Source organism: Jaculus jaculus, chromosome 1, assembly GCF_020740685.1.
Source record: "Jaculus jaculus isolate mJacJac1 chromosome 1, mJacJac1.mat.Y.cur, whole genome shotgun sequence".
Lineage (NCBI taxonomy): Eukaryota > Metazoa > Chordata > Mammalia > Rodentia > Dipodidae > Jaculus > Jaculus jaculus.
In genome coordinates this window covers 240940646-240967995 of record NC_059102.1, presented here as the reverse complement: position 1 = coordinate 240967995, position 27350 = coordinate 240940646, and the positions used below count along the sequence as shown (strand labels likewise).

Here is a 27350-nt window from a genome sequence, read left to right as displayed (position 1 = left end):
TTTTCCCCAGTCTCATCAAACAGCAGACAACAGAGAAAAAAACACACCTCCCCAGCCTGAGACCCCCCCTCTCCACTTCCTCATAGAATGGGCATTGGTCATGAAGACACCCAAACTCTGGCCCCAAGCTTTGAAACTGTAGGGTCACACTTAGCATCCACCGCAGATCTAACAAAGGAGCCATACTGCTCCACAGCCTGGAAAGCTCTTGATGGAACATCCCAAAAAGGAAGGAAGAGCTTATCACAAAACACTGGGATAAGCAGATCAAAGTGGCACAGGGTCAACAGCTGCCTTCTGGGATATGCATTCAATTCTCAATAAGGCTTTAACCACCATTACAATCACACCTACCCAGCATCAAATAGTTGAACAGATAAAAAAGTGTGCCCATTTCTGGTTCTTGAACCAAATGATTTAAAGATGCCTGACCAAAGATGATGGCATGGGCTCCCTATCTCCAGAGTGCTGGGGTGTCAAGAGCTATTGGCAGATGAGGAGAGCTGGTGAAGGAGGAAGGAGGGCCTCAACACCAGTTCAAAGGCAAAGGCAGGCCAATATCCAATGTGCTCTATTAAGATGTTAGATAAATATTTTAGCTGTGGGCTTGTCCAAAATACTCTAACAGAACCATTCCAATTTCTTTCTTCAAGTTGGTAATTGATATTCTCTCACTTACTACAGGATACAAGAAACCTCTAAGAAGACAAAACAGCCTGTCATTTCCTGCCTGCTCAGAATACATTCAGCAGCCATTTATACTTGCTTATTCTGAAAGCCGTGTATTCAGCAGCAACTATGAATGGATAAATACAAGGACTGAGATCTTATATCCCTGGCTCACAGAAAAGCAGTTTCTCACATTTTCCACAACCCCAGTTTTCTTCTCAAGTTACCATATTTAATTACATTCATCGAATAATGTAATTGCATACTTTGCCACCAGACCACAAAGACTACCTTTTATCACAAACAGGCATAAAAACTGAATTATTGCAGTTCTAACCACAGTAATGAATATTAGGCTACCTAATTACAAACACAAAACAAGGCGGCACATTAGCACATGTCTCTATGAAGACACTATTTTAATTTTTACACATTTATGGTTGTTGCCAGCTGAGACTGAGTTTAATATCAAGGAATAGTAAATATATTTATTAAGCAAGGGTGGTGTAGACACCACTGTGTTCACACAGGAAATGAGGCCTGGTACAACTTCTGTCCCTGAACAATAGCAGGGTGCAGGAAGATGAGCATCTTTCCAACATACAGTTCAATTACTACCCAATTCTTGGCCTAAAATATGCCTGGAGTATCACTTCAACCAAAAACCCTTAGATAATGCAACCCTCAGATTCATTTGCTAGTAACCATAGGCTATGCTAGGACCAGAATTGGCAGCTATTATAAGCTGGGAAAGGGCAAAGTTCAAATGCCCAAATCCTCTACAAACTCAAAAAGAAAGGCTGTCTTCCCACTGACCCTCTTGAGAAATATAATAAAAAGGGTTTTTGGTTTTTTTTTTTTTTTTTTGTGGTTGTTGATTTTCAGGGGTAGGGTCTCGCTGACCTGGAATTCACTATGTAGTCTCAGACTGGCCATGTACTCACAGTGATCCTCCCACCTCTGCCTCCCTAGTGCTGGGATTAAAGGCATGTGCCACCACACCTGGCTTGTTTTGTTATTTTGTTTTGAGGTAGGTTCTCACTCTTGCCCAAGTTGACGTGGAACTCAGTAAACTCATGGTGATTCGCCTACCTCAGCCTCCCAAGTGTTGGGATTAAAGGTGTATGAACCATGCCTGGCTTATAAACAAAACTATTTGTTTATTTGAGAGAGGGAGAGTTTGGGACACAAGGGCCTCCTGTTGCTGTAAGTAAACTCCAAATGCATGAGCCAGTTTGTGTGCCTGTTCAAGTGACTATTGGGGAATTGAACCCAGGCCAGCAGGCTTTGCAAGCAAATGCCTGTAGCAGCTGAGCCAATCCATCAACCTCATAAAGGAGTTTAATAAACACAAATGTTTACCAAAAAACATCCACACCATGGACTAGCCTCATGTTTTCTATTATGTGAAAACATGGAGAGAGCAAGATCTTACTTCGTCAGCATTTACAGTCCTTCAATCCAGTCTCTAATCACTGAGGGCCGGCTACATCACATTTGGTGCAGGGAAAGAAACCTGGTCAAGCACATTGAGTGCAGAAGATCAAGATGGAAGATATGCATGTTTTAGCTACTCAAACCATTTCTCAGAAACATTATATAAATAATCAATATGCAACTGGGTATAAATTCTATGAACTGGGCTGGAGAGATGGCTTAGCAGTTAAGCGCTTGCCTGTGAAGCCTAAGGACCCCGGTTCAAGGCTCAGTTCCCCAGGTCCCACGTTAGCCAGATGCACAAGGAGGCGCACACATCTGGAGTTCGTTTGCAGAGGCTGGAAGCCCTGGCGCGCCCATTCTCTCTCTTTCCCTCTATCTGTCTTTCTCTCTGTGTCTGTCGCTCTCAAATAAATAAATAAATAATTTTATAAAAAAAATTCTATGAACAAACCTCATCTTTTCCTTAAATTTACTACAGTAGCTCTGGTAATATATCTCCTTGGTATACTTGTTTAGCAGTTTAGTTTCTAGAAAAAGATGAAAAGACTGCTGCATTTCTTAAAAAGAAGTCCTAGAGCTTGGCCCGGTAGTTCATACCTGCAATCCCAAACCTCAGGAGACAGGGGTGTTACAGTCAGGTTCACACTGCTGGCAGAAATCACCTAACCAAGATCAGCTTTTGGGGAAAAAAAAAAAAAAAAAAGGTTTTTTTGGCTTACAGGCTCGAGAGGAAGCTCCACAATGGCAGGGGAAATGATGGTGTGAGCAGAGGGTGGACATGACCATCTGGCCAACATAAAGTAGACAATAGCAACAGAAGAGTGTGCCAAACACTAGCAAGGAGAAACCCATAAACCCACTCCAACAATACACTGGCTCCAGGAGGCATTAGTTCCCAAATCTCCATCAGCTGGGAACCTAGCATTCAGAACACCTAAGTTTAAGGGGGACGCCTGATGAACATTTAGTCAGATTATGAAAATTTCAAAATAGAGGCTTATGGGAATTTTGTTTTGGTTTGGTGTTTGGTAGATTTTCACTTCTTATCTAAGATTGAAATTAGCTAAATTAATCCCAAGAACATAATCTCTAGATTTCTTTTTGTCTGTAAGGGAACATTTAGAAAGTTTTCTTTTCCTAAGTGATAAAGTCAGCATGTTATATTTGGAGGTCATGAGGAACTGAGCTATGAGAAAACTATGCAAGAAGTAGCACCTAAGCAAAGTGTAGACATCTTAAAATAAAATTCAGGATTAGAGATTCCACAAAGGCTACTCCAAACTGAGGGAAGGTGGTAAGCAAAGGCTTCAAGGGTGGGCTATCCAGCTGGCTGAGGCACAGACTATATCTACACACAAAACAGCTCCTCCTCTCTCAGGAAAGCACCACTAAATCTTACCTATACCAACTCTAAGCAGTATGTATTTAAACTGGAGTAGTACAGGCCTCTAATCCCAGCACTCAGTAGGGTAAGGCAAAGGACTACTACAAGTTTGAGGCCAGATAACAAGACCCAATAAATAAATAAATTAATTAATTAATTAATTTTAAAAAGAAAAGTTAGGGCTGGAGAGACTGCTTGGTGGTTAAGGTGCTTGCCGGCAAAGCCTAATGACCTGGGTTCAATTGCCTAGTAGCCACGTAAAGCCAGATGCACAAAGTGGCACATGTACTGAGTTTTCAGAATCTGAAGGCCCTGGCATGCCCACTCTCATTCTTTCACTCTTGCTTGCAATTGAAAAAAAATGGAAGGGGAAGGAAGAAGAGGGAAGGGGAAGGGAGGAAAGGGGAAGGGAGGGCAGAGGAAGGGTCAGCAGAAATCTCCTCAATAAAGATGGTTCAGTAACCTGTTTTGAGAGAGTTCAATTAAACTCAAGTCAGATGAATGCAGTGAACCCCAAAGACCTCAAAAGAATGCTGAGGGTAGGGATTAGATCCTTTGTTGACCCCTAGTCACTGGACAGCCTAGTTCAATGTTGCTCTTCCACATCTGCCAGGACCCAGGAGAACTTGCAGGGGAAGGAGTACCATGAACACTGCCCTTACTGCTAAAATGGTAACCTAATAACCAGCTCCAGGATAATGGTGGCAGACACAGTGATCAAGTACACTTAGCAAAGTAGAAATCCAGAGATTACAAAGAACTCAACACTAAATCAGACTGCCAACCTGCCATGGCTCAGAGAACATTTCAGAAAAGAGGGTGGGAAAATTGTAAAAGCCAAAGGCACAGTCCCGTTACTATCCTATTGGTACTGACTGAAGCCATCATGACCCCACAGTAAAACCAATAATACAGAGAGGAGGGCCCCAGAAGAGAAAACAAGAACAGGGGAGGGGGAATAAAAGGGTATAATCTGCCAAAAATTAAATTAGTTGCTGGGTGTCGTGGTACAAGCCTTTAGTCTCAGCACTTGGGAGGCAGAGGTAGGAGGACTGCCATAAGTTTGAGGCCAGCCTGAGAATACATAGTGAATTCCAGGACAGCCTGGGATAGAGTAAGGCCCTACCTCAAAAAACCAAAATAATAATAATAAAAATAATTTTTAAAAAAATATGTCCAAGTTCTAAAACATGATCTTACTTGGAAATAAGGTCTTTAAAGATGTGGCTAAGTTAAGAATCTAGAGATGAGATCACCCTAGATTTAGGACGCGGCCTAAGTCCAATGACTAGACCCTTATAAGAGAAAGACTGATTTAACACCAGAGAAGACCTCTGAAGACAGAGGAAGAAGAGTGGGACTATGCTGCCACAAGCCATAGAATTATAGAAGTCAGTCACCAAAAACTGGAGAAAGGATTCCCTAGGTTTGAGAGGCTATACAAGCTGCCAACAACTTGTTCTCAAATTTCTAGCCTCTAAACCCATGAGAGAGTAGTCTTGTTGTTTTAGGCACCTAGTAATTTGTAGCAATATCCCTAAAAATCTAACATGGTTTGGTCCAATGCCATTTAGAAATATTACAATTTAATGCTGGGAAACTGTAGCACCCAATTTTCATGGCAGACATAGGCTATTTCTATACAGCCTTCTTGAAATATACATGTAATCTAGTGAAAAGCCCAGAATATAACTGAACTATGTAAATTTGTACTTTATTATTATAATATACATTTTGTCTGGAATGCATTAGGCTCATTCAGATCTCAGTAAAGATATGCAATCTGCCCTCAATATTTTTCTCCAGGATAAAAGTGAGCAAGCAGATCTCAGTATGGCTTGTACCCAAGCGCTACAAAGTCACTTTGACTTGGTCAGAGCAGTATCTCTTCACCTCCATTACACAAATATGTAGGCCTTCTTTATGACCACTTTCAAAATGTAAAATCAATAAACATTTTTAAGAAGTCTATTACTATATCCGTGTGTATATTTAAGCAGTTTTGAAGAGATATTACTGTTGCTGGCCACAACTTTTTAAAAAATGATGCACACAAGCATCATTGATTATGACAAACAAAACAATCACTCCAAGACCCATATTAATTTCAGGCTCCATTAGAAACAGAAAGAAATACCATCAGTGTTTACCAAATAGGAAAGGACAATCTACACATGGGAAAATGCTTTTGAGGGCTTATAAAACAGTCAATAAAAAGCAGAAAGTCCTGACCTAGGCACAAGTCAAAAGATGCATTAGCATGTCCTTTCATGAACAGTTTTTTCAGGATCTTATAAATTCACATAATAATTCCAACTGACTGGTATTTGGCATATGGAATTAAGGTATAGTATAATCTTGTTTCAAAAACATGCATTAGTTGAAAAACAAAAGCTCATAACAAAGTCAATCAGGCCAATTACACCGGTAATCCCAGCACTCAGGAGGCAGAGGTAGGAGGATCACTGTGAGTTTGAGGCCAGCCTAAGACTACATAGTGAATTCCACATCAGCCTGGGCTAGAGCAAGACCCAATCTCAAATACAAAAAAAGATAAAGAAAAAGAAAAGAAAGAAAAACAGTTGCAGTTGGAGGCCAGCCTGAGCTATATACCAAGCTCCAGACCAGCAATAATTACATATAAAAACCCAATCTGGAAAAAAAAAAAAGTTCATGGGCTAATAGTATGTAAATTCTATCTCAATATAGCTATTAAAATAAATGTACCACCTTGAAGCTGTCCTCGGATCTCCACATGTGTGCTGTGGTACAAATGCATACACATACACACAATAAAAGGAAAGGAAAAGGAATTGCAAGGTTGGCTCAGTTAGTGAAGTGTCTGCTATAGAAACATGAGAATCTGAGTTTGGATCCTCAGCATTGATGTGAAAGTCAGCTGCAGCAGCTCATGCCTGTAATCCCAGTATGGGAGAGGAATGAGAAGAAAGGCCCTGGGCTTGCTGGTTAGACAGTCTCTCCAAATCAATAAGCTGCAGGTTCAGTGAGAGACCCTGTCTCAAAAAATAAAGTGGAGAATAATTGCAGAAGACACCCAGTGTTGACCTCTAGCCTCGATACCTACACATACGCAACCACACACACATACATAGGCAAAAATAAAATAAAGTAAATGGAGAAAAGACCATGAGCTACTATATGTGACTTTTCTTAAAAAAAAAAAAAAGTAACTGAAAATGTCCAATTTTACTCTTCATGGATAACACATTCAATTAGGGGAAAAATTAAAGCAGAAACTATTAAAGGCTGACATGAGTCAGCCAGCTACTACACAAGTCAAGCAAGGGCATGATACTACTGGACGAACATAGTCTACACATGGGTCAATGAAACCACACACCACAACTGAAAACCGCCAACCAACCCTACAGACAAAAACTCAAATCAGACTGGATCTGTTCAAAGCCTCCATCTTTTAAGCCAAAGCCACATTAAAGTCTATGTTGGCAAGAAGAAGTCAATGGGCTTATTTCAAAAATCACATGATTAGAACTTTTCTTCAGGTCTAGAGGATACATTCCCAGTAAATTAATCATTTGGCGCATATATATATATTTTTTTTCTTACTTATTAAGAAGTTGGCAGATAGAGAGAAGGGGCATGCCAGAGAGAGAGAGAAAGAATGGGTGTGACAGGGCTTCTAGCCACTAAAAACAAACTCCAGATGTGTGGTCCACCATGTGCATCTGACTTACATGGGTTCTGAGGCTTCAAACTTGGGTCCTTAGGCTTCACAGGCAAGTGCCTTAACTGATATGCCATCTCTTCAGCCCTCATTTGCCATTTTTTATTTTATTTGCAAGCAGAAAGAGACAAAGAAGACAGAATGGGGGTGCCAGGAACTCTAGCCACTGCAAACAAACTCCAAATGTACATTCCATTTTGTGTGTCTTGCTTTAAACCCAGGTTGTTAGGCTTTGCAGGCAAGTGCCTAACCACTAAGCCATCTCTCCAGCCCCATCATTTGGCATTTTTAAAACTATTCTGGCACAAAGTATGAAGGAAAATTATGAAATAAAGGCATCTTTCCCCACACAGGATAAAAGCTTAGAGTTGTGCTCATTTCAAACGAAGGAATTCTCTTTGATGTGAGGAGTACACATTGTTAGGGAAGCATTCAGCAAAAAGGTTAGGAGAGATCATCACTATGACTCAATACATTCAAAAATCTGTCACTTTCTCAAGACTAAAAGATGAAATAACACATCAGTAAAATGCATGAGGTGCATCACTAAATGTTGAATATTCTAAGAAAGTATTCCAAGAATAACAAGGTAAATTAAAAACAGGAGCTAGGCCAGGTGTGGTGGCACATGCCTTTAATCCTAGCACTCGAGAGGCAGAGGTAGGAGGATCACCATAAACTCGAGTCCACCCTTAGACTACAGAGTAAATTCCAGGTCAGCCAGGGCTAGAGTGAGGCCCTGCTTCAAAAAAAACAAAAACAAAAATAAATAAATAAAATAAAATAAAAATAATAATAAATAAGTAAGTAAATAAATAAATAAAAACAGGAGCTAGGTCTGGAGAGATGTCTTAGCAGTTAAGGTACTTGCCTACAAAGCCCAAGGACCCAGGTAAGCCAGATGCACAAGGGGCACACACATCTACAGTTCATTCACAGTGGCTGGAGGCCCTGGAGCACCCATTCTCTCTCTCTCTCTACCTGCCTATTTCTGTATCTGTCTCTCTCAAGTAAATAAATAAAAATAAAATATAAAAAAATAAAATAAACAACACTCAAGGGCTGGAGAGATGGCTTAGCAGTTAAGGCACTTGCCTGCAAAGCCTAAGAACACATTTTTGAATCTCCAGGTCCCACATAGCCAGACACATAGTGATGCAAGTGTGCAATATTGCCCAGTGGCTGAAAAGCCCTGGCACACCTATTCTCTCTGCCTCTTTTTCTCAGAAATAAATTTTAAAAGGTGGGGGGGAGAGCCGGGTGTGGTGGCGCACGCCTTTAATCCCAGCACTCAGGAGGCAGAGGTAGGAGGATAGCCATGAGTTCAAGGCCATCCTGAGATGACAGAGATAATTCCAGGTCAGCCTGGAACAGAGTGAGACCCTACCTCGAAAAACCAAAAAAAAATAAATAAATAAAATAATAATAATAAAGGGGGGGGGGCTGGAGAGATGTCTTAGCAGTTAAGGCACTTGCCTGCAAAGTCTAACAACCCAGATTCAATTCCCCAGTACCCACATAAAGCCACGTACATTGTGGTATATGCACCTAGAATTTATTTGCAGTGGTTAGAGGCCCTGGAGTACCCACTTTCTCTCTCTGCCTACAAATAAATTTAAATACTTCTTTTTTTTAATTTTTTTTTTTTTTTTTTTTTTTTTTTTTTGGTTTTTCGAGGTAGTGTCTCATTCTAGCTCAGGCTGACCTGGAATTCACTATGTAGTCTCAGGGTAGCCTTGAACTCATGATGATCCTCTTACCTCTGCCTCCCCAGTGCTGGGATTAAAGGCATGCACCACCACACTCGGCTTTAAATAAATTTTTTTGTTCATTTTTATTTATTTATTTGAGAACAACAGAGAGAGAGAGAGAATGGGCACAACAGGGCCTTTAGCCATTGCAAACAAACTCAAGACGTATATGCCCCCTTGTGCATCTGGCTAACATGGGTCCTGGAGAATCAAGCCTCAAACCAGAATCCTTAGGCTTCACAGGCAAGAGTTTAATCACTAAGCCATCTCTCAAGCCCTAAACACACTTAAAAAAAAAAAAAACAAAAAAAACCCAAGCAGTATGTTATGGTACACACCTGTAATCCTAGCACTCAGGAGGCTAAGGCAAAAAGACCTCAAGTTTGAGACCAGTCTAGAACCTGCCTCAAAAAAATGAAAAATGAGGACTGGAGAGATGACTTAACAGTTAAGGTGCTTGCCTGAGAAACTTAAGGACCCAGGTTGAATTCCCCAGTACCCACGTTGGCCAGATACATAAGGTGGCACACTAGTCTGGAGTTTGTTTGCAGTGGCTGGAGGCCATGGTGTGCCCATTCTCTCTATTTGTCATTTTCTTCTTCTTTTATCTCCCTCTATTGCTCAAATAAATACAAAACTAAATAAAATATTTTTTAAATGAAAATAAAAATCCAGTGCCAGTTGTTCCCAAAATATGTTGATTTTTCAGATTTGTTTTGTTTTTTGAGAGGTAGAGTCTTGCTCTAGCCCAGGCTGACCTGGAATTCACTATGTAGTCTCAGGGTGGCATTGAACTCATGGCGATCCTCCTACCTCCGCCTCGCAAGTGCTGGGATTAAAGGTATGTGCCACCATGCCTGGCCAGATTTTTTTTTTTTTTTGATCCCTTTCCCATTCACTCATCTCATCAATGTTAGAAGTATTTATTTACAGAGTATCCAGTACTTGCACTATAGGAGAAGAATACCTAAAAATTGTGAGGTTTTTAGTTTTTATTTATTTATTTTTTGAGGTAGGGTCTTATAGTCCAGGCTGACCTGGAATTCACTCTGTAGTCCCAGGCTGGCCTTCAACATGCAGTGATCCTCTTACCTCTGCTACTTAAAAGACATGTGCCACCACACCTGCCTGGGACTTTTTTCATTTTTAAAAGTTTATTTATTTATTGACTGGGCTGGGGGGGTTGGGGATACATGCCATGACAGGCATGGAGAGGTCAGAGTGTTACTTCTAAATGTCTATGTTCCACCTTCTTTGAGACAGTGTCTCTTACTGCTTTAAACATCATATTAGCTCGTCCAAAAGCATCAGATTCTTCTGGCTCTGCCTCCCATTGTATAGGTGACACCACTTTACATGGTAGCTGGGAAATTGAACCTGGGCTGGCAGGCTTTTTAAATAAGTGACTTTAACTACTGAGACCCTATCCCCAGGCCCTAAAATTTGTTTTAAAAGTGAGGTACAGACTGGAGGGATGGCTTAGCGGTTAAGGCGTTTGCCTGCAAAGCCAAATGAGCCAGGTGCAATTCCTCAGGACCCACGTTAGCCAGATGCACAAGGGGAAGCACACGTCTGGAGTTCATGTGCAGTGGCTGGAGGCCCTGGTGTGCCTATTCTCTCTCTCTCTCCCTTTCTCTGTCAAATAAATAAATAGAGCCAGGCGTGGTGGCTCACGCCTTTAACTTGGGAGGCAGAAGTAGGAGGATCACTGTGAGTTCAAGGCCACCCTGAGACTACATCGTAAATTCCAGGTCAGCCTGAGCTAGAGTGAGACCCTACTCAAAATATGAAATAAACAAATAAATAAATATTTAAAAGTGAAGTACACATCACACAAAAATAAGAAGGAATTTATAAGGGGATAGGCAAATATAATTTAGCATATAATTTTTTTATTCTGGATTTCCATGCTTTAGGAATATATCAATAATTGGAAAAAAACACGAAGATATATATTTTCAACTCTCAACTCAAAGTATAGGTTTCTAAATTAGAATAAATGCAAACATGTAGTCATCCAGTAGACTAAAATGGTTCCTAGAAGGGTCTTGGGGTAGAGTATAATTCAAGCTGAACTCACACAATCATTACCCATTTCTACCAGGATTTGCATTTGTAGGACCTGAGTCCTTTCAGTAGTCTATCAAGCTGTATATGGTAGCATACATGTCTAACTCCTGTGTCTGAGGCAGAAGGATGGCTTAAGCCTAGGAATCTGAGACTAGCTTGAACAACATGGCAAAATCCCTTCTCAAAAAAAAAAGTAAACCAATAAAAAAAAATTGTGCCCCACATATAGAGTGCTTTCAGTGTTCCAACTCCTCAAAACAAAATGGACCATGAGTTTTTTCCTTAACAATTTTATATTAGTTTCTGATTAGATTAAAACAGCTATCAACTCCTAGTGACATGTGTGGTTAAATGAGACTGGAGTGCTCTATTAGACCACTTCCTGATGCCACTAATGCAGCCAAACACTTCCTGGAAATCACTGCATAGGTTTCAGTAAATAGTACTCTTAAATCCCCCAGTTCTTTGCCAACAAATACAAGCAAGATGCAAAAAAAGAAATATGAAAGACAAATAGTACAATTATTTTAAGTCTAGTATAGAAAGCAAGAAAAACTTACAACTAATGTCTCTGCCTTGGATTAAGCCCAAGTAAAGAAATCTGTTCTCGCCAGGAGTGGTGGCACAAGCCTTTAATCACAGCAGAGTTAGAAGGATCAGCCATGAGTTCGAGGCCACCCTGAGACTACATAGTGAATTCCAGGTCAGCCTGGGCTATAGCTAGACCATACCTCAAAAAAAAAAAAAAAAAAAGAAAAGAAAAGAAAGAAATCTGTTCTCATATTTAGAACTATTAGAACTCAAGTACAGATTGGGATTGCTTTCTTAAATCCAGCCACACAGAGCATGCTGAAAACAACCCAGTGATCCCTCACCGATCTCCAAATCCTGTTTTTACAACATTTGTGTAAAAAAGGAAGTGGCACTACTAATCCAGTTGGTGAAGAAAGAGCAGGGACTGCAACCTGGGGAACATTTTCTGGGTGGCATCTATAGCTGGCAGCACTTACCTGAATGTCAGTGTCCTTCACAGGCTCAAGAGGTTCAAAGGTGGTGGCTGCACTCAGACTCTCCAATCTCTGGGAGATGTGGGATATGTCAAGTCCCCGAGACCCCAGAAGAACTGACCTACATGGGGATATAGGACAGGAAGACAAGAACAAGAGTGAGCGAGAAAGCAGCATTAGGGTTTCTAATATATTTCATAAAATTTTGGAGAATAGCTTTCATTCAAAACCTCTTGTCTGGGGCTGGGGAGATGGCTCAGCAATTTAAGGCACTTGCTTACAAGGCCTGCCAGCCCAGGGTTAGATCCCTTTGTACCCACATAATGCCAGGTACACACAGAGGCACATATATTTGAAGTTTGTTTGCAGTGGCAAGAGGCTCTGGAGTGCCCACTCCTCTCCTCTTCTCTCTTTCTGTCTATCTTCCTCTCTTTCTCTCTGCCTCCCTCCTTCCCACCTATGTTGGCATGGATAAGAGCACAGGGCCATGGTAGAGCACTTGACTGGAAAATGATCTATCTACTATTCACGTATCTTTTATGATTGTCTTTATATCTTTCCAAAAAGGCCTATCATCTGGAATAACAGACAAAATGCTACACTTAGCAGTAAGAGATCTGAATTAGAGGGTGGGTCTTGTCTAGAATGAAACAAATAAAGCCACTGGCTAGACAGCTCTTAACACTTTATATTGGAAAAAAAAAAAAAACCATTGAGATAGACATAATTATTCTCTCTCTCCCTCTCTCCCTCCCTCCTCTCTCCCCCTCATTGTTGTTTTTACGAGGTAGGGTTTCACTCTAGTCCAGACTGACCTGGAATTCACTATGTAGTTTCAGGGTGGCCTTGAACTCATGGTGATCCTCCTACCTCTGCCTCCCCAGTGCTGGGATTAAAGGCCTGCGCCACCACGCCTGGCCCTATTCACTCTCATTTTATAGATGGGAGAACTAAAGTGCAAAGAGATTAACCAACTGGTCCAAAGTCACAGGGGTAGGACGGCAGAGCCACGTCATGTATTCTCAGACAGACTCCCAACCACTGCCTTACACCTATAGCATCTGAAGAGACGGGTAAAGAACAGAATCTTAGAAACGTCAGAGCAGCCATGTCCAAACACTAGTTGAGGAAGCTAAAGGTCTATGACAGTCAGTGATCTGTTCAAGGGCAGAACCCCAAATCCAAGGCCAGTTCTGCATGGCTTCTCTTCTAAAGCCAAACACAATGTCAGCACATCTTCAAATTCCTTGCTTCCTACCCAGCCAAGATTACAGGAGGCTATTATCTAACCAATGAATGTCTTTAAAGAGAAATGGAAAGACAGCTTCATTTCTCCTCTCTTTGGCAATTGGGTTAAAAACAAACAAACAAATATAAAAAATAACAACAACAACTCAGTGAGATAGTGCTCACCAACAGGAAGGCTAAAGCAGGAGGACCATGAGTTCACATACCTACGAGTGGTACCCACGATTTCAATCCTGAGCTAACAGCCTTCCAAAAGAAAGGGGTTCCCAAGTTTAACTGTATTCTGGTAAACACGACAGCAACGGATGATGCTCAAGCATGAAGTTCCTGAACCTTAGAGATTTTGTCTCCTTTAGTTCATTCCTTGGGGCTTCCCCTTCAAGCTACCACACCAGACAGACAATCTAGTCTGTCTCTCCTACCAATGAGTGCTTCCCAACCCTAGATGAAGACTGAACCATCTGTACAACTTTCCTCCCAATGATTCTCATCCTCTTGAGCACAGCTGAGAGTATTAGTATAATGACCCCCCGCCCTTCTTTCAGAACAGCTTTACTGGCATGTATCTGCATACCATGAAATGCACCAGTTGAAGTATACAATACACTGATTTTAGTATATTCAAAGAATTATACAACCATCACAACAGTCAACTTTGAGATATTTTCAACATCCACAAAAGAAAACTCTGTAAGTAGTTCTTCTCTATTTCCTCCCACAACTTCCCAAGACCTTGGCAACCATTTACCTACTTCCTATCCCAGTCTTATATGACTGGCATCCTTCTCTTGGCATCATGTTTTGAAGCTTTATCCATTGTATGTATGTATGTATGTATGTACGTATGTATGTATGTATTAGAATTTCGTTCCTTTTTATCCCACTGTACAATATGCATATCCATTCATCAGCTTATGGGCATTTGGGTTGTCCCCAGATTTTCACTACCATGAAAAATGTTGCCATGAACATAAGTATCTGCATGAATGTGTTTGCATTCTCTTAGGTCAAACAGTAAGTTTTCTGTCTTCTGAGAAACTGTCAAAAGATTATATTACTACTAGTAATGTACAATTCCCACATCTTCTTCCCCAATACTTGTCACTATATGTGTTGATGACTATAGCAATCCATAGTTTTCCTTTTCTTGCTGCTATAAAAAAGAATTTTAACCATAAAATATTAAGAGTGAACTTCTTTATATTGACATTTAGCTTCAACTATTGTCATAGCCAATCCTGTTTTGCCTATGCTCTCTGTCACTCAGATTATTTTGAAGTAGATCCAAGATATTCCCCAGTTATCTCATAATTTTAAAGTTTGTATTTGTCTGAATAAACTTCAAATAATGGCTTTACTTGTAAATGCTTCATATGCCTCCTAATTTTTTTTTGTTGTTGTTGTTTTGTTTTTGTTTTTGTTTTTGTTTTTTGAGGTAAGGTCTCACTCTAGTCTAGGCTGACCTGGAATTTACTATGTAGTCTCAGGGTAGCCTCAAACTCACAGCAATCCTCCTATCTCTGCCTCCCAAGTGCTGGGATTAAAGGAGTGCGCCACCATGCCTGGCTCACCTCCTTTTTTTTTTTTTTAAATCTGTGCATTTTCCTATCTCACCCTCGTCTCTTTTTGCTTATAAATTCTCTGTGGAAGACTTTTTGGATTTTATGTCCTGTAAAACAGTGTTACTCAAACTTAATTACCCACATAAATCACCCAGCTTCTTAAAATGCTGGTTCTAAGTCAATAGCTCCAAAATGGAGCCCAATATTCTCAATGTATAAAAAGCTCATGACGATTCTGATACACAGCCTGTACTCAAAGTAGCAAGTGACACTTTACAGAGCAGGAGGTACTGACCCAACCCCTATGATGCTACCAAACATGTTCCTCTGTCTTCTGAGCACTGAAAGTAAGCGCACCACAAGATGCATAGATTCAGATGCCACTGCTTTGTGGTTGCTGTTTGTGCTGTTATTCATACTTCCATCAAGAGCTAAGTAACGCCTGGTTAGCTCTATTTGGAATGTCTGGAGCCATTCATGACTACTGCTTAGATTCATTCTTTCCTTGTGAGTTATAAACAGAGGTAACTCTACTTGTGTCTCCATAAGTTAGAATACTTCCATTCCGAGAACTCTGGTCAGCTATGTGATTACACTGATTAATGAGTTCTAACATCCTCAAATGGTGACTGACTGATGAAATTTGTTTTAGTGTTATTATGAATTCATGAATTTTAACATACTTGATGTGTTTCAATCTGTTTCATTTCTTATTCTGTTGAAGCTAACATGTCTTATTTTTGGCCAAGTAGCAGCCTCTTCAAGTTGGTTTCTGAGTTTGGGGCTGCGTTTTGTTTTCCTTTGGTGTATAATGCTGAAGATCAAACACAGGACCTTACACTAAACCACTATCCACACACAGCCCACTTTCTAAATGTTCCTACTGAGTTCTTACTGAAATTACTCAAGTAGGTCTTGAAGTTTTCTTAGCCCTTTGATATGACAAGATTTCAAGTTCATCTTACACAGGCCCCAGTTGTCATTATTACATGAAGAACCTTAGAGACAATTATCTGGGCAACTGCGATTGCCACACTGCTTCTAGGCCTCTTCAGTAGCCAGACCTAGAAACGGAATTTTTGTCTTATTTTTCTTAAGATAAGTTGTATCATGAGTTCATATTGATAATTCCAGTCAAATTTAAGAGATTTATACTTCAGACTTTCCATCTGTACCTCCTTTTTCCACAACAATTTTACCACCATAATTGCTAAGGTGTTTTATCCCACACTATACAAATAACAATTTCCAGATAGCAGTAACAAGCCTTCCCAACAATTCAATTATTAATGACGTATTAAAATGTTACTTGAATATGATGGAGAATGGAATTTCAAAGGGGAAAGTGTGGGGGTGGGGAGGGAGGGAATTACCAAGGGATATTTTTTTTATAATCATGGAAAATGTTAATAAAAATTTAAAAATTAAAAAAAATATGTTACTTGATACTGTTCCTATCTAAGTGGTCATGTCGCCAAAAAAAGCATTTAGGTTCAAGTTTTTTGTTTTCTGTTTTTGAAGGTAGGGCCTCGCTCTAGCCCAAGCTGACCTGGAATTCATTATGTAGTCTCAGGTGGCCTTGAACTCACAGTGATCTTCCTACCTTTGCCTCCACCATTAACCATGTCAAAATGGTGTTGGGCTCTATACTGTGCAAGTCTTGTAGAGATAAGGCAATGAACAACTGCTATGAGGTCATGAATACATCAATCACTTCATGTCCAGAGGACAAGGTCCCGCGAAGTACACCTCCTCACCCTATGAGATGAGTTACAGATGTGATATTCCGCACTGAGTTCTCAACAGCCTCTTATTCTCAGCACTTCCATGAGTTTGGAGTCTCCCCAGCCATCTGCAAAAAGCTTATTTGGTCAACTGTGAGAGTAGCATTAATATCTCTCCATCACCTCCTCCACAATGTTCCCTGAGCCCTAGAAGGTTTGATAGAGATGTCTCACCCAATGCAGAGCACTCAATTGTCACTTTGCAGCACTCTAATGAATCTTGGGTCTCTCTAGTAGTCACTGCCACCTGCCACAGTAACTCTACTGGGTGATGGAAAGGGCTTGCTAGGTCCATTCTGCTAGCTATTTCTAAATTCTGTCCCATGGTACTATATCTCCACAGTAATATATGAGAGTGTACCCAATACCCAAATGATTTGAAGGGATACCAGAGTCAAAAAAAAACAGAATTCCTAGTGTGGTAGCACACACCTTTAATCCCGGTACTAAGGCGGCAGAGGTAGGAGGATCACTGTGAGTTCAAGGCCAGCTTGAAACTACATAGTAAATCCCAAGTCAGCCTGAGCTAGACCCTATCTCAAAAAGCAGCCCCATAAACAACAGAATTTAAAAATCAGCTGTTAAGCAGAGTGTGGTAGCTCACCCCTATACTTCACCCGAGAAGCTGAGTTAGAGAAAATGGAGGCCAACTTGGATTACATAATCATTTCCAGGCTAGACTGGGCTACATACACAGTGAGACCCTAACTCTAAAGAAACAAATTTTAAGCCGGGCGTGGTGGCGCATGCCTTTAATCCCAGCACTCGGGAGGCAGAGGTAGGAGGATCACCGAGAGTTCAAGGCCACCCTGAGACTCCATGGCGAATTCCAGGTCAGCCTGAGCCAGAGTGAGACCCTACCTCGAAAAAGAAAAAAAAAAAAAAAAAGAAATTTTAAAAAATAGCTATAGGTATTAGAAAAGAAAGTGGTACCTATAAGCATTATGCAGCACCTGACTTGTACTCTGGTGAGAGTTTAAAAATGCTAAATGAGGGCTGGAGAGATAGCTTAGTGGTTAAGCGCTTGCCTGTGAAGCCTAAGGACTCCAGTTCAAGGCTCGATTCTCTAGGACCCACATTAGCCAGATGCAGCACAATGGGGTGTACACATCTGGAGTTCAGTTGCAGTGACTGGAGGCCCTGGTGGCCCAATCCTCTCTCTATATATATATATCTGCCTCTCTCTCTCTGTGTCGCTTTCAAATAAATAAAAATAAACAAAAAATAATTTTTTTAATGCTAAATGAAGACAGAATTGTGTTTGCAGGTTTGGCTTATGCACTTTCAAAGGGAAAGGAGAAACAGTAGAAAAGTTTGTTGGGAGTGAGCTACTGGCATAAGGGCTGGCTACATTCTTCTGCCCAAGCCTTGAGAGTTTTATGAAGGCCGAATTTAAAATAATGGGCTGGTGTGCTTGGCAGAAGATATAGAATAGAAAGATCAAAGATGTATGGTTTATCAAAGGAAAAATTCAAGCAAGTTTAAAGTTATTGGCACAAGGATTGATTTTAGGTTACTAGAGCTGTGATTATTAAACATTACCACCATTAAGAGTGGGCCAACTTTGAACACAAGTATCTTTAACTGATGAGCCATCTCTCCAGCTCCCTAAAAGGGTTTCTTATTGACCAAGCTGAACTTGAATTCTAGTTGCCCACTTGCTATCTGACCTTCCTCACAGTGTTGATTTAGGAAGCTGTCACTAATACAAATCAAGCAATAGTACCATATTAGTAACTGATAATACTAAGTATTTGAAAATGTTAAGTGCCTAAAAAGACAGCTTAGTAGTAGTAGTATTACAAGCAAAGTTAACATTTGCCATAGCGCATGCCTTTAATCCCAGCACTCGGGAGACAGATGCTACCCTGAGAGACTACATAGTGAATTTTAGGTCAGCCTGGGATAGCGTGAAACCCCACCTCAAAAAACAAAAAAATGAATTGCTGTATAACTTTAGCCAAATAAATGTTAGTGTATGCTTTGTATGATCACAGAGAAAACAGGAAAAGAATGAATATATCAATGACACTAGTTAGCCTGAAGGAAAAAGTTAGGGAAGAAAGTAATCACTATGTCTTTGTTTTTGGTGTTTCAAGATAGACTCTCACTCTAGTCTAGGCTGACCAGCCCTTTGTACATTTTTGGTAGGGTTCAGAAGGTTTTTGTGCGTGCGTGTGTGTTTGCATGCGTGTGTGTGCGCGCGCACGCGTGTGCGCGTGTGTGATTTTTCGAGGCAGCGTTTCACTGTAGTCCAGGCTGACCTGGAATTCATTATGCAGTTTCAGGGTGGCCTCAAACTCACAGGGATTCTCCTACCTCTGTCTCCAGAGGGGCTGGACTAAAGGCACGCACTACCACGCCCAGTTGGGTTCAGAAGTTTTAATGGAAAAAATCAGTGAGCTATCTCTTTTGAGAAAAGTGGGGGAAGCAAATGATGATAAGACACTCAGGGAACGTAATATTCTATATCTTAACAGCAATATACACATGGGTGTTCATTTATTTTATTTTCACAAGGAGTCAGCAAGCTTTTTCTGCATTATAATGTAAATTACTCAGCTCTGCTATGCACTAAAGCAGCACAGACAATATGTAAAATAAAAAAGCATGACTGAGTTCCAGTGAGACTTAACAGGCAGCTGACAAGATGTGGTCTTGGGCCACAGTCTGCAAATCCCTTCTTTATACCTGTATATATGCTATACAAGCTCTTCTTGATATGTGTGGGGGGAGGGTTGAACAATTTTTAAAAGCTCAAATACACACATACAAAAATGTGGTTAAGGGCTGGAGAGATGGCTTAGCGGTTAAGCGCTTGCCTGTGAAGCCTAAGGACCCTGGTTCGAGGCTCGGTTCCCCAGGTCCCATGTTAGCCAGATGCACAAGGGGGCGCACGCGTCTGGAGTTCGTCTGCAGTGGCTGGAAGCCCTGGCGCGCCCATTCTCTCTCTCTCCCTCTGTCTTTCTCTCTGTGTCTGTCGCTCTCAAATAAATAAATAAAAAATGAACAAAAAATAATATAAAAAAAATGTGGTTAAATCTTTTCTCTAAAGCTGGGGATGGTGGCACACACCTATAATCCAAGCTATTAAGGCAGGAGAGTGGTGAGTTTGAGGTCACCCTGGGTAACATAGTAAGACTTCATCTCAAAAAGAAAAAAAAAATTCCCCAAAAGTCCAACACAGTATATTTAAACAAGAAGAATTTAGCACAAAACAATTCATGTTTAAATTTACAATCTAAACCAACACCTTAGAGTCAAAATTTTCTTTTCAAACTTACTCCATGTTAAAAAAAAAAAAAGTCCTATTCAGTTCTCTTTTCTGCCCTCATCCCAGCATACACTAAAATATTCACATCACAGCTTGTGTTTCTGCCTATCAAGAAGATGGAAAAATACAGTCATCAGGCTTCTGGTTTCTTTTTAAGCACCTGCCCCACCCTATACCCATTCTTTCAATGTTCCAACTCCCTCCTCCCTAAAATAATGAATTTAAGGTAGAAAGAGATGAGGAAGAATGGAAATTTACAAGAAAAGAGAGCATGACTGATAATTGTTACCAAGAAAACATTTTCCCTTTTTTTGCTCTTAATAGGCTATAAAGCTGATGCAATTAAATTATAACTATAGCAACTCAGCTGGCATCCATGGGTTTCGCTCTAGCAGCATCGCTGCACACAAGCACAGAGCCTGCCTGCTTGAGATTGGGGGTAACTGTAGACATCCAGGAATAGGAGTAAGGAGCCTGCAGGGAGAGCAAGTTAGCAGAAGTGTCTAAAGGCTGGCTGGAGTGCTAGGAATGAGGGTGGGAGAGGAGTGGGCTGCAAGGCTAGACGGGGAGGACAGGAAGCCCTGGCAGTGTTCGTCTGACTTGGCCTTACTAAGGCCAACAGAATCAAATTCAGTATTTCATAAATTAACCCTAGGAGATGGGGATGTGGGTCAGTCAGTAGAGTGCTTGCGTAGCATGCGTAAAGCCCCTGGTTTTGCTCAGTCCCAAAAATCACATAAATGGGATGTGGTGGTACACATCTATGACTCTAGCACTGAGGATATAGAAGCAGGAGGATCAGAAATTTGAGGTCACCCTCAGCTACATAGTAAGCTTGAGGCCAGCCTGGGCTACTTGAGCTCCAATCTCAATGAATGAATGATGGAAGGAAGGGAGGGGGGAGGAAGGGATCACTTTAAGTAAGCCTATAGTATTTCTATAACATCCTATTGACACCACAGAATACTCAATCAAACACTCAGCTCTCAAGATTAGTTAGAAAAGAATGCAGCCTTCCTAACCCCCTCACCCCCGAGGCAGGGTCTTACTCTAGCCCAGGCTGACCAGAAACTCACTCTATAGTTCCAGACTAGCCTTGAACTCACAGCTATGCTGCTACCTCTGCCTTCCTAGTGCAGGGATTAAAGGTGTGTGCCACCATACCTAGCTTTTCTTCTTTTTTTGCCCTCCATACTTTTTTGACATTAAATAAGTATCTAAAACAGACTATATTCCACATTGACACTAGCACTTAAGTCTCAAGTTCAAGGAATCAAGACTAAAGACAGGGCAGGCATTTCCCCAAATCTATTGCACAGAATCCCAATGAATTTCCCGAATCACCAAAGGTAGGCAGCAGTTCCTGCTTTAGCCTCCCAGGGCACTTTTGGTGCTATGCACTCTGGAGTCAGTCTCACTGGGTTTCAGTCCTGGCTTACTACTCACCAGCTAGATGGTCTGAGAATTACATGCCTTCTCTGAAATCTTGCTGCTCAGCTATAATCTGCAGATCACTGTCCTGATTTTGGCTATGAGAATTAAGCAAAATCTTAAGTCTAAGCAAATTCTGAGCAGCTTATTTCTTGCGTGGGGAGGGCTCTGCCCTGCCTCCCGAATTACAAGCCTCTTGAGGACAAGGACTATGTCTAACTCATGGCTGTATTCCCAGATACAAACCAAGCCAGCCACAATGGAGCCTTTAAATATACCCTTGCGGAATCAACAGTCCTGCTGATGCTGTGTGGCCCCATTAGTCAGCACTACCCCCAGCTGCATTCTCCTGGGGCTCACCCACCTTCCTGTTCTACAACCAGCTGGAGGGCACTGTATTTCAAGGCCTTTCAGAGGCAGCCTCTAGAGTCACTGACAATAATCAAACAGAATCACTCTGTTCTTGGATGGCTTCTCATCACTGACTACTCATCAATTTTTTCCAATTACCCTTAAAAACTTTGCTCGTGGCTGAGTGCTTTCTGGCTTTCGGTAGCACTTACGTGTATGGCCCACATCTACTAACATACTTAGAGAAACCATTTATGATCTAATAGTCCATGAACCCAAGCAAGAACTACTGTGGCCAGTTTATACAGAACAGGAATCTTCCATTCCCTCCCACCCCCACCTGCCACCATCTCTGCCTATGATATGGGCTCCCAGCTTGGTCAGGCAGACAGTCTGGAAAATCCTGAAAACCCAAAGAGCCAGGAAAATACACCAAGAGTGTTGACCTGTTTATAAAACCTCTGAGTTCCCAACAATCTGCCTGTGACTACCATTCACAGATGGCATCTGAATTCAAGGCAGGAAAGAAGAAATGGATCCTGCCCCTGAATCACTCAATCTCAATGCTGCCTCCCCACCCAGACTCACGCCTTGACATCTGCTGTCTCCTGGGATGTGCGTGTGAGGGTACGTGAACGCAGGCGCTCGCCCGCCTGCTGGATCTCCTGCAAGTTCCGTTCCACATGGGGAAGCTCGGAGATGCCCTCAGTCTCAGCAGCAAGCTGTTCAGCTTGCTGAAGGAGCTCACCAAAACCCTCCGTATCCATTGGAGATGCAGATCCTAGATGGGGGAACAGAAGAGATCTAAGTCAAAGGAGAAAGATGGGCTTCCCACATTGTCTGAATCTGTAACAATCTTAACAAAACTAAGAGGACATTTGTAAACAGACAGGGAGACAGCTCATCAATAAGCAGGATTTGTTCCTGAACATAGCCCAAGAACAGGCCTGACACAGAAAATGAGTCAGACTGTGAACAGATCATTTCTGTACAAATTGACAGCCCCAAGATTGATTTCTGCCATCAGAACAAATGCAAAGACATTAAGCCACAGAGTTCCTACCTCCTTCCAGACTTATCACAGAGAAGGAAATGAAAGCCACTGTAGTAATCTATGAGAGATAAATAACACTCGCTCTTTACTTCCAATCCCTCCATTTGCCTTCGTACCATCACCCTACCTGAGGAGTGCTGCCATTCAGAAGGCATTTCATCATGGATGATGGAGAGAGAAAAAAATCAAGTAGAAGAGGGTCTAGATGGAAAGGAGATTCAGTGGAAGGAGGACAAGGAAGAAGGGACTAAGAGATGGCTTAGCAGTTAAGGCACTTGCCTGCAAAGCCTAAGGAACGAGGTTTAATTCCCCAGTACCCACGTAAGCCAGATGCACATGGTGGCACATGCGTCTGGAGTTCATTTGCAGTGGCTAGAGGCCCTGGTGTGCCCATTGTCACTCACTTACTCTCTCTCCCTCTCAATGTCTCTAATAAATAAATTAATTAAAAAATTTTAATTTCAAAAAGAAAAATGTAAAAAAAATTTAAAAAAAGAAACAGATGTTAAAGGGGCTAGAGAGATGGCTTAGTGGTTAAGCCACTTGCTTGCAAAGCCAAAGGACCCAGGTTTGATTCCTCAGGACCCATGTAAGCCAGACGCGCAAAGATGAGGCAAACGCAAGGTCACACATACCCACTAGGTGGCACAAACGTCTGGAGTTCAATTGCAGTGGCTGAGGCACTGGCACACCAATTCTCTGTCTCTCTAAAATAAAAAAATAATAATAATTTAATTTGTCTTGCTCTTTCAGGTGGTGGCAAGCTGTTTTAAAAAGAAGGTAATGGTAGGGAATTATGATTAAAATACATTATGTAAATCCGGGTGTGATGGTGCACACCTTTAATCCCAGCACTTGGGAGCCCAGCACTTGGGAGCACCTGGGCTGGAATGAAACCCTACTTCAAAAAAACAAACAAACAAAAACTATGTATATGTATGAATACTGTCATTAAAAATGTTTTTAAGGAGCCGGGCATGGTAGCTCATTAGCGCATGCTTTAATCCCAGCACTTGGGAGGCAGATGTAGAAGGATCACCATGAGCTTGAGGCCACCTTGAAACTACATAATAAATTACAGGTCAGCCTAAGCTAGAGTGAGACCCTACCTAAAAAAAAATTTTTAAGGGAGGGACTGGGACTGAAAAGAGGTTCAGTTCCCCAGTGCTCACATAGAGCCAGATGCACAAAGTGACATATGCATCTGGAGTTTGTTTGCAGCAGCTAGAGGCCCTAGCGCACCCATTCATTCTTTCTCCGCCCCCCCCCCCCCGCACTCTCTCTCTCTCTCTCTCTCTCTCTCTCTCTCTTCTTCTTCTTCTTCTTCTCTCCTTTTGTGGTGGTTTGATTCAGGTGAACCCCATAAACTTAGGTGTTCTGATGCTAGGTCCCCAGCTGATGATAATTTGGGAATTAAAGCCTCCTGGAGGCAGTGTAATGTTCAGAGCAGGCTTGTGGGCGTTATAGCCAACTTCCTCTTGCCAATGTTTGGCACACTTTCCTGTCACTGTTGTCCACCTTATGTTAGCCAGGAGGTGATGTCCACCCTCTCTGCTCATGCCATCATTTCCCCCCCGCCATCATGGAGCTTCCCCTCGAGTCTGTAAGCCAAAATAAACCTTTTTTCCACACAAGCTTCTCTTGGTCGGGTGTTTTCTGCCAGCAATGTGAACCTGACTGCAGAACCTTGCAAATAAAGAAAATATATATATTTTTTAATGTTTTCAAGAGTTGGGCTCATCAGTTAAAGGTCCTTACCTGCAAAGCTTGATGGCCTGGGTTTGATTCTCCAATACCCACATAAAGCCAGATGTACAAAGTAACACATGTATCTGGAGTTCAGTTTTAGCAGCAGGAGGCCCTAGTGTACCCCCCTCTCCCTCTCCCTCTCTCTCTCCTTTCTCTGCTTACAAATAAGTAAGTACAAATATATTTTTTAAAAAATATTTTATGGGCTGGAAAGATGGCATAGTGGTTAAGCACTTGTCTATGAAGCTCTTAGACCCCAGTTAAAGGCTCCATTCCCCAGGACCAACATAAGCCAGATGCATAAGGTGGCACATGGATCTGGATTTCGTTTGCAGTGGCTGGAGAGTCTGGCATGCCCATTTCTCTCTATATATCTGCCTCTTTCTCTCTCTGTCACTCTCAAACAAACAAACCAAAAAATTAAAAAACGTTTTAAAGGCTAGAGAGATGGCTTAGCAGTTAAGGCACTTGCCTGCAAAGCCAAAGGACCCAGGTTCAACTCCCCAGGACCCACATAAGCCAGAAGCACAAGATGGTGCATGCATCTGGAGTTCACCTGCAGTGGCTGGAGGCCCTGATGTGCCCATTTTCTCTCTCTCTCTCTCTCTGTCTTTCTCTCTCCTCTTTCTCTTTCTCAAATAAATAAATAAAAATGTTTTAAAGCTGAGCGTGATGACACACACCTTTAATCCCAGCACTCGGGAGGCAGAGGTAGGATTGCTATGAGTTCAAGGCCACCCTGAGACTACATAGTGAATTCCAGGTCAGCCTGGGCTAGATTGAGACCCTACCTCGGAAAAAAAAAAAAGTTTTAAAAATACCATTACTAGCAGTTATACTAATGTAAATAAAAACTGACTTTAAGAACATACACATTACTAACAAGTACACCTGTTTCTCTGTCAATAAAGAATCAAAATAACCATAGAGGGCTGGAGAGATGGCTTAGCGGTTAAGCGCTTGCCTGTGAAGCCTAAGGACCCCGGTTCGAGGCTCGATTCCCCAGGACCCACATTAGCCAGATGCACAAGGGGGTGCACATGTCTGGAGTTCGTTGCAGTGGCTGGAAGCCCTGGCACGCCCATTCTCTCTTTCTCTCTCTCTCTCTCTCTCTCTCTCTCTCTATCTGCCTCTTTCTCTCTCTGTCACTCTCAAGTAAATAAATAAAAATGAATAAAAAAAATTTTTAAAAAACAAAATAACCATAGAGAGTAGTCCTATTAATAGTGCTGGTATTTAATTGCTACTTATACATTTATGAATCATCTATGTACTGTACCATCCTTATACAAGGCTCTTGATCAAGGGCATACTTTTAACTCCTGCCATCATTTAAATCAATAGATGACCATCGTTAAAATAAATTACACTGCTAAATTTTTTTTTTTTTAAATAGCCAGGCATGGTAGCTCACACTTATAATCTCAACAACTAAGGAGGCTGAAGCAGAAGGATTGCCAAAAGCTCAAGGACAGTCTGGGTCACATGGTAAGTTCTAGACCTATAAGAGATACATGGCAACACCTTGTCTCAAAGAGGGGCTAAAGCTGGGTGTGATGGCACATGCCTTATTCCCAGCACTTGGTAGGCAAAGAAGGATCACTAAGTTTGAGGCCAACCTGGGACCACATAGTGTTCCAGGTCAGCCTGGGCTAGATTGAGACCCTACATCAAAAAAAAAAAAAAAAAAAAAAAAGGACTTCTGGTTAATATGGCAGCAAAGGAACCACACCAAAGCAGCCTAGGGTAGAAAAAGCCCCCCCCCCCAAAAAATAGCAAAATACACTCTTCTACTAAAAATTGGGGTGTATGAGAAATTATCAACGATACCTCCAGTGAGTTGTTGGCCAGGGAGGTCCCTGATGCCCCTAAAATATTATAGGCCACTGCCGAGGCCCTTGGTTTCCCACCAGGAACTATGGTGAGACCCTATTGCTGAAGACCCCACATACTTGGACTGCAAGGCCGCTGAGAAATCCCGCTAGAACTGAGCTGATAACCTCCTCCATGTTACCAGCTGACAGAAAGCTGGAAGAAGCCATTCTACATGTAGTTCAATGGGAGAAAGAGATACCACCACTGAAGACACTCAACAGTGGACACTGCAAGCCTTATAATTGGCCTGGCACGCCAAATGAGCCAATGCGTGCAACAGTGGCACATCTGTCATGGTGGAAACCAAATGTCCTCCAATTGGACTGGAGGCCCGCTCCATGGGGGGAAACACATCCCTGATACTGAAAACTTAAAACAGGGGTAGTCATGAGCCCTGGGGGTGTAACATCTGCTGATGTCTAGAAAAATGTATATACTATGCTTATCAAACTGCCCAGTAAGCACTTTTCTTAATATTCATACCCTTATATTAACGTTACTCTTACTTTGGGTAGAGAATCTTCTCTTTTCAGATGGCAGTGACCTTGGGATGACTCAGAAGGTATCATAGTGCTGGGAAGAAGTGACTGGAGTACTGAGTAACATCTCAATCACACCTTCCAAGGCTCAGGGTCTAATGCGGAAGAGGTGGCAAAAAGAATGTAGGAGCCAAAGGAAGGGTAGGACTCCTTACAACATGCTCCTCCAGACACAAAATGGTCTGGATATCCATGACCTCACAATGCCTAACACTACCTACACAAGACCTTCATAAGAGAAGGAAAAGATCATGACAGAGCCAGGAGAAGGGAGATCACAGCACCCAGCACCAGCGACCAGAGCAGTGGTCCAACAACCCAGCCAGCCTACAGTACACCAGAGAGGGACCCAAGTAGGAGCGCAGCATAACTGAGACCAAAATCATCCCAAAAGGTAACTGCGATTACACCAGGTCAGTACTTGCCAAATAAGCCTGGTATATAGGCCTGAACCAG

The 27350-nt window shown here is 41.8% G+C and overlaps 1 protein-coding gene across 2 annotated transcripts in view; it reads right to left on the bottom strand.

Moving 5' to 3' along the window:
* Nucleotides 1–27350, bottom strand: part of Nup93 (nucleoporin 93) — a 126378-nt gene that overhangs the window by 73539 nt on the left and 25489 nt on the right. Inside the window, exons 1-3 of one of the 2 annotated variants that reach the window (XM_045131660.1) lie at nt 23367–23421; nt 22266–22458; nt 12031–12148 (exon numbers count right to left, since the gene is read on the bottom strand). In XM_045131660.1, the coding sequence (XP_044987595.1) occupies nt 12031–12148; nt 22266–22444 (297 nt within the window). In that variant the 5' untranslated portion in view covers nt 22445–22458; nt 23367–23421. Of the gene's footprint in view, nt 1–12030; nt 12149–22265; nt 22459–23366; nt 23422–27350 lie in introns of those variants that run through there. The other variant, XM_045131655.1, reaches the window with a different exon arrangement.